The sequence below is a fragment of the Carassius carassius genome, chromosome 7, assembly GCF_963082965.1.
Source record: "Carassius carassius chromosome 7, fCarCar2.1, whole genome shotgun sequence".
Taxonomy (NCBI): Eukaryota; Metazoa; Chordata; class Actinopteri; order Cypriniformes; family Cyprinidae; genus Carassius; species Carassius carassius.
This window is the reverse complement of record NC_081761.1, coordinates 39,607,591-39,615,803: the sequence shown is the minus strand read 5'-3', so window position 1 is coordinate 39,615,803 and position 8,213 is coordinate 39,607,591. Positions and strand designations below refer to the sequence as shown.

The following is an 8,213-nucleotide window of genomic DNA, read 5'->3' as shown; positions in this document are numbered from 1 at the left end:
TTCTTTAATCCGATGAGGAACCTGAGAATCTGATAGATATAAAGAGTGTTTGTGTCAGACTGAAGAACACAAACGGTGAGACCTGCTTTATTCTTCATTTACATCACAACTAATTCAGACATTTATACAACTTTCAGAAAATATAAAAAAATTTCTCTAGATAAATCAGATCTCTGCTGTGATCTACTGAGGAGAGATTGAGGAGATGGCAGTAAGTTCATCACTAACTCTACATTCATAGACATTCAGCTTCATTTTAGTGTGATGTTCATCTCTTTCTCTCTGCGTCTTGTACAGGTGATGGTGTTTTTGGTGGCTCTTCTACCAGCTATACTGATGAGTGAATGTCAGGATTTAAAAGATTGTTCTGATATGTATAACTCGGGAGAAAAAGTCAGTGGGATCTACTCCATCTATCCAGCAGGTGATGTTCCTGTCATAGTTTACTGTGAGATGATCTCAGATTGGAATGATGAAGACAACGGAGGATGGACGGTACGAATGTGACTTTAGATAATTAAACACACATCAGAACATTCATTATGAATCATATCTTCTACATAAACCCATCACAGGTGATTCAGAGGAGAATGGACGGCAGTGTGAATTTCTATCGGCCATGGGATCAGTACAAGAGAGGATTTGGGAATGTGGAGGGAGAATATTGGCTGGGTAAAGATCTCACAGTTTGTGTGTGTGTGTGGATGTTCATGTCCAGTGTTTGGTTGAGCGTGTTCTTCATGTGTGTGTGTGTGTGGATGTTCATGTCCAGTGTTTGGTTGAGCGTGTTCTTCATGTGTGTGTGTGTGTGTGTGTGGATGTTCGTGTCCAGTGTTTGGTTGAGCGTGTTCTTCATGTGTGTGTGTGTGTGTGTGTGTGTGTGTGGATGTTCGTGTCCAGTGTTTGGTTGAAGGTGTTCTTCATGTGTGTGTGTGTGTGTGTGTGGATGTTCGTGTCCAGTGTTTGGTTGAAGGTGTTCTTCATGTGTGTGTGTGTGTGTGTGTGGATGTTCGTGTCCAGTGTTTGGTTGAAGGTGTTCTTCATGTGTGTGTGTGTGTGTGTGTGGATGTTCGTGTCCAGTGTTTGGTTGAAGGTGTTCTTCATGTGTGTGTGTGTGTGTGTGTGGATGTTCGTGTCCAGTGTTCGGTTGAAGGTGTTCTTCATGTGTGTGTGTGTGTGTGTGTGGATGTTCGTGTCCAGTGTTTGGTTGAAGGTGTTCTTCATGTGTGTGTGTGTGTGTGTGTGGATGTTCGTGTCCAGTGTTTGGTTGAACGTGTTCTTCATGTGTGTGTGTGTGTGTGTGTGTGTGGATGTTCATGTCCAGTGTTTGGTTGAACGTGTTCTTCATGTGTGTGTGTGTGTGTGTGTGGATGTTCGTGTCCAGTGTTTGGTTGAAGGTGTTCTTCATGTGTGTGTGTGTGTGTGTGTGGATGTTCATGTCCAGTGTTTGGTTTAACGTGTTCTTCATGTGTGTGTGTGTGTGTGGATGTTCATGTCCAGTGTTTGGTTGAAGGTGTTCTTCATGTGTGTGTTTGTGTAGATGTTCATGTCCAGTGTTTGGTTTAACGTGTTCTTCATGTGTGTTTGTGTGGATGATCAGGGCTGGAGAACATGTACAAGCTGACAATTAACAGGAAGTACATGCTGAGAGTGGATCTGGAGGACTTTAAAGCAAATAAAGTTTATGCTCTGTACTCATCTTTCTCTGTGGGTCCTGAAGCTGATGGGTATAAACTACATGTTTCAGGATTCAAAAATGGAGAAGCAGGTAGGTCTAATTAATTTACATTCTAAAAATATCATACACAAATGATTTAATGTGCACCTGTTCTCCTCCAGGTGCACAGATGGCACTAGGGACAGGGGGGACGTGACCCCCCCAGATTCAAAGTAACTCGATCCATTCCCTTTACTGTCTCAATGAAAGGCTCTATTGGTAAACAGAAGATTATTCAGAGTATGTAGGCTACATTAGTCTAGAGCCCCTTTCACACTGAACGTCGGACCCGGCATATTGCCGGAACATTGCCGGGTCACCTTCTGTGTGAAACCAACCACGTCCCGGGATTGATTCCGGCATCGAACCCGGGTCCTAGGTTTAACCCGGGACGAGTGCTGTGTGAACAAAAGCCAGATCTAATGCGTGTCGAAGTGATGACGCGCGTTATCGCGCGACTCTTTTACCGGCTGTTTTGAAGACAGATCAACGTTCACGACAAAAAAATATGTGCAAACTGTAATGAAGCAGAGATCAGTTAGTTCCTGACTTTCCGCCCTGACACCGAGATCGTTTGCTTGCTTCAGTGAAAGTATAACGTGCCTAGCGTTTTCGACTCGTACATTACACGTCATGCCCTGATGTCACGTGTCGTTACGGGATCTTCACGGGTTGTGTGTGAAAGCACGCACATATCCCGGGTAATCACTGGCAGTGTGAAAGTGCAAAATCTAGTGACCCGGGAACAATTGCCGGAACACTTTCCCGTGTATCTGCCGGAATGGCAGTGTGAAAGGGGCTTAAGTAGAGGCGACCCTGCCCGCCATTCCTTAAACATGTACCAAGTGATTTTTGAAACACAAACGCTTTTGACCGCAGTGTCTGACTGAGTCCCAAAACACACTTGTAGCCAATCAGCAGTAAAGGGGCGTGTCTTGTTCAGATAGCAAGAAGAGAGACATTTTACACTTAGTCATTTAGCTGACGCTTTTATTCAATATTAGCATATTAGCAGATTGACTGTAGATTGATAGAGATGGCAGATAAAAAAGAGGAAAGTATCAGAGAAACAAAACTTTAAAAATAACGGTCAGGCAAGAGGCAGGACCCGCATAAATATCGGAGCAGCTTTCCAGCGGTGGAGAGAAACTAAAGGATTGGGAAGGGCTTTTTTTGCCGTATTGATTACCATTTGTATAACCACAGTTGTACAAATACCATGGTTAAACTATGGTTAGAGTAGTAAATCCATGGTTAATTTGTGCATGATTACAGAAACCATTTTTTGTTTGCTTTTTATGTAATAAATGTCTTTATTAATTAATTAATTTCAATAATAAAAACAAAGGCTAGGTTAGTTTTTGTAAGGTAAGTCTAAAAGTAAGTCTGCCAGCTTACATAACCATTCACAGTTACAGTAATTTTGTAGTCAGCTTGTTTAGGCTAATAATATCCACACAAGAAAGCAACAACAACAAAGCCAAGGAATCATATGATCAGTATGTTAAAATAAACAAAGATCTTTTCGGAGCAAACATTGATAAATTATGTCCCAGTCAAATTTGTCACTTTACAGTTCCCTTAAATATTTCCGATGTGGTCTGTGTTTTTGCGGCACATTTCTTTATTTGTTTGTATTGTGAGTATTTGCAGCACAAGTTGTCAAACTGATTATGTTTTCGTAATTTGCAGGTATTTGTGCCATTTGCAGCGCGTTTAGCTCTCTCGGCCACCGTAGCAGGTCCTGTTGGGGTATGGGCGTGTTTGTTTTGGTGCTAAAGATTCGGGTCAGGGCAGATGCAGTCTGAAGCACAATAATAATCTAACCATTACTTTGTACCCACCTTCTCACTACACGCTGTTCTGTTGTCGATAAACACACACGACGATGATGCTGCAACTGACGTTTATGTTCTCTGTGTGTGTGTATGTGCTATGACTCCTGACCCCGGGGTCCTACAAGAAGCTGGTAGCTGCCTCAAATGTGCCTTTAGTGGTAGCCATAGTGATCATACACAGCAAAATCCCCAGTATTAATTTAACACTCTGAGTCTGGACACATATAAACACTGAAGCAGTGTTAAAAGTAACACTGAAGCAGAGTTGAAGTTAATGAGATAATTAAGAAGTTAATTGAGTTATGATTTACTATTATTGAAGACACCTGATGTTAACAAGCAGACTCACCAAACGAGAAAATCACAATTTGTGTGTCACCATTATAGTGGTCAGTGTTTGCTTTAGTTGGGATCTTGGCTTGTGACTTATTAATTTTCAAATTAGTGTGTCAAGCCAAGAGCAAGAGTCATCGGGTGGTGATGATTATGTTTTAATGTAATTGTTGCTTGACCTTAATCACTGAACTCATTTACAGTCTCTTTTCTAAGATTATCGGTCTTTATTGATTGTAACAGCTTTGATTCCACAATGAAAGAGTTTGTATTTTCTATACATTTTTAGGCATCACTTGCAAGCGATTCAGATTTTTTTTTTTAAAGAGTGTTTATTTTAGGCATACACAGATAACAAGAATCAGCGTATGAATCTCAACAACGGTGACAAACAACATTTTAGGATAAACAGATCTACTCTTAACATCACAAAACAAGATACAAAAAAATTCAAATAAAAACAGCAAAAATAAAATATAGTTAGAATAAAAAGTTAAAAAGAGTTCAGCTCATAATTTATTCATGCCGCAATGCATGATGGGAGTCATGGATGAGTTTTTATTGGCTACAACATGCTTTTTTGATGGTCATCGTTGTTGTGATGCTTACGCTGATTCTTGATGTGTCTAAACTAAAGAACTCTTTCTTTAAGTAGAACTAACTTTTAAAAACATGTCATAATATGCCAGAAATGCTGGATCACTTTTTTATCCACCTAATTTATGTAAAAAGTAAACAAACCTGAACTCAGGCATTCAGGTCCCTTCATGACAATTAGTCCACAGTCAATACCATAATATTGCCTTTGCTCTGGTCTTTATGTTATAACTCAGTTACCACAGACACACAAAAACTAAAGTTAATAACTGAAGGGTCAAGGTCCCAACTAAAGCAAACACTGAACACTATAATGGTGACACACAAATTGTGATTTTTGTCGTTTGCTGATTCCGCTTGTTAACATCAGGTGTCTTCAATAATGGTCAATCATAGCTTAATTAACTTCTTAATTATCTCATTAACTTCAACTTTTCTTCAGTGTTACTTTTAACACTGCTTCAGTGTTTATATGAGTCCACACTCAGAGTGTTAAATTAACACTGGGGATTATGCTGTGTATATAGGTGCATATAAAAAAAAATAATATAATAGAAAATTTCTTTATATTTTGTAATTTAATTAAAAAAAAGCAAACTTTCTTTTATTCTAGATTCATTGCACACAAACTCAAATATTTTTGGATAAACTCAAAGAGTTTTTTTGTTTTAATTCTGATGGTTACCACTTGCAGTTTAGAAAAATTTTTAATCCAGTAATTCAAAAAATTTGAATATTTTCAAAGGATCAATCAAAAAAAGATTTACAAAACGGAAATGCTCAAGATCTCCAAAGCAGATGTAATTATGCACTCAATACTTGGTATGGGCTCCTTTTGCATGAATTACTGCTTCAGTAAGTACGTAAAGTAAGTAAGTAACGGCGTGGCATGGAGGCGATCAGTCTGTGGCACTGCCGAGGAGTTACTGAAGCCCAGGTTGCTTTGAGAGTGGCCTTCAGCTTCTCTGTATTGTTTCTCAGATGTTTCTTATCTTCCTCTTCACAATACCCAATAGATTCTCTGTGAGGTTCAGGTCAGGTGAGTTGGCTGGCCAATCAAGCACAGTAATACCATGGTCAGCAAACCACTTGGAAGTGGTTGTGTCACTATGGGCATGTGCTAAAGTCCTGCTGGAAAAGGAAATCGGCATCTTCCTAAAGCTTGTCAGCAGATGGAAGCATAAAGTGCTCCAAAATCTCCTGGTAGCTGCATTGACCCAGGACTTGATAAAACACAATGGGGCAACACCAGCAGACATCAAAGCTCCCCAAATCATATCCACAAACTTCACACTGGTCTTTGGATTCTGTGCCTCTCCAGACATCGATTTCCAAATGAAATGCTAAATTTACTTTCATCTGAAAAGAGGACTGTGGACCACTGAGCAACAGTCCAGTTCTTTTTCCCCTTACCCTAGGTGAAATGCTTCAGACGTTATTCTCTGGTTCAGGAGTGGCTTGGTTCTGTGAATGTGACAGCTGTAGCTCTTTTCCTGTGGCTCTTGATGCACTGACTCCGGCTTCAGTCCACTCCTTGTGAAGATCTCCCAAGTTCTTGAATCGGCTTTTCCTGACAATCTTCCCAAGGCTATGGTCACCCCTGCTGCTTATGCACATTTCCTGACACACTTTTCCCCTCCAGTCAACTTTCTATGAATATATTTTGATACAGCACTCTGTGAATAGCCAGCCCTATCAGCACTGACCTTCTGTGACTTACCTCATTGTGGAGGGTTTTGATGATCGTCTTCTGGACAACTGTTGCATGTTCTAAACTAGCCCAGGAGGTACCCAGTATTTATACTCAAAATTAATCAAACTAATCAAGCTCAAGATGGAATATTCAAATTTTTTGAGATACTGAATTTTTATTCTCCCTTAGCTGTAAGTTGTAATCATCAGAATTAAAATAAAAAAATATTTCAGTTTGTGTGCAATGAATGTAGAATATAATAAAGTTTGCTTTTTTAAATGAAATTACAAAAAATAAAGACCTTTTCTATGATATTCTATTTTTTTTAGATGCACCTGTACTATCATCTATGACTGAGCTGGTGATTTTTCTGGACTGAAAAGATTTGACTGCTGGACAGCCAGTTAAAAAATCCTATCTGTGCCCCTTATCTCCTCAATACTTTTTTCTTGCTGCAGGCAACTCTCTGGCATACCATAATGATCAGAAGTTCACCACATTGGACAAGGACCAAGACCTCGATGACAAAAACTGTGCCAGACTGTATCTTGGGGCATTTTGGTACAATAAATGTCACCATGCAAATCCCAATGGTGTGTACTTATGGGGAGAAGATTCCACCTTTTTTGCCATTGGAAATGTTTGGTACACCTGGAAGAACAATTATTATCTTGGTATGAAATCCATCACTATGAAGATCAGACGTGTTTCTTAGACTTCTGAAGAAACATTATACTCGTATTACATAAAGTTTAAGGGGTTCCTTTCCTCTGTAAACATTGTATCTTAGTAAATCTGTTGTGTGTACTCTCATCAGTTCTTTATTATAATTTTTTTTTGCAATTTAAAATAATCAAAATTAAACTTTGATAAACTCCAGCAACAAAGGCAATGTGTTGATGTGGATTTGTTTCTCTCAACAACAAACATCAGAAATAGTTAATAAGGAATTCAGTTCAAATCTTTATAAACTGACAATCTTTCCCCATAATTACAACCTTTTATATGTATCTAAACAATGTGTACTTTTTTACTTGCACACCGAAATTGCTGTTTATTTGTCAGTAAATGTCAATTTGTACAATGTTTTAAGATTCTGTTTTCTTTATTGGTTATGCAGATGTTAATGGAAAACACTAACACAAACACAAATGATGGTTTGCAAATGCACACTCAACAAACAACTTGAAAATGTAAAACATGCATTTTGTGATTGCAAACTTTTCACTGGGAATGTAAATTACCTTCTGTATTTAAGTCCCACAAGTTGTGAGGTAGGGCCTCAATGGATCAGATTTCAATACCACGACTTAGGTGCCCTTGAGCAAGGCATCAAACCCCCAACTGCTCCCCGGGCGCCGCAGCATAAATGGCTGCCCACTGCTCCGGGTGTGTGTTCACAGTGTGTGTGTGTGTGTTCACTGCTCTGTGTGTGTGCACTTCGGATGGGTTAAATGCAGAGCACAAATTCTGAGTATGGGTCACCATACTTGGCTGAATGTCACTTCACTTTCACTTTCACTTTCACTTTTTTCAGATTTGTTGCTCTAGCACATAGGATTGAGGTCTAGGTAATTTGAAGGCCAAGACAACACCTTGAACTCTCTGTTATGGTCCTAAAACCATTCCTGAACAATGTGTGCGGTGTGTGTCATCCTGCTGATAGAGGCCACTGTCATCAGGATAAACCCTTGCCATGAAGGGCTGCATATGGTCTACATTCACTTCGTTAAAAAAAAAAAAAAATTAATTATGAAAGCCGGGGAGAATCTATATTCAATACTGTACACTGTAAAACCCGACAAGTAAACTTAACTCAAACTGTTTGAGTAAACAGATTGCCTTGATTTAAACCATGTAAGTTCTAAAACTTTGCAATTAAGTAATTAAGTGATTAACTAAGTGCTGATTGTGAATTAGTGATGAACAGCTGCTGTTAACAAACAGAATCACTGAAGAAAAGAGAAACACAAGAACTACTACAACTGACTTCAGACACAGCCTTAGATGAAATCAACTGATATACAATACATGA

The 8,213-nt window shown here is 39.1% G+C and overlaps 1 protein-coding gene across 1 annotated transcript; it reads left to right on the top strand.

The window, feature by feature from the left end:
- Positions 1-291: 291 nt before the first annotated feature.
- On the top strand, positions 292-6,926 carry LOC132144335 (microfibril-associated glycoprotein 4-like; the record flags this gene model as incomplete). The annotated part of the gene is made up of 4 exons (XM_059555112.1): positions 292-495; positions 576-672; positions 1,601-1,768; positions 6,637-6,926. Coding segments are annotated over 4 exons (726 nt in total), but the record flags the coding sequence as incomplete, so codon positions are not given.
- Positions 6,927-8,213: the final 1,287 nt, after the last annotated feature.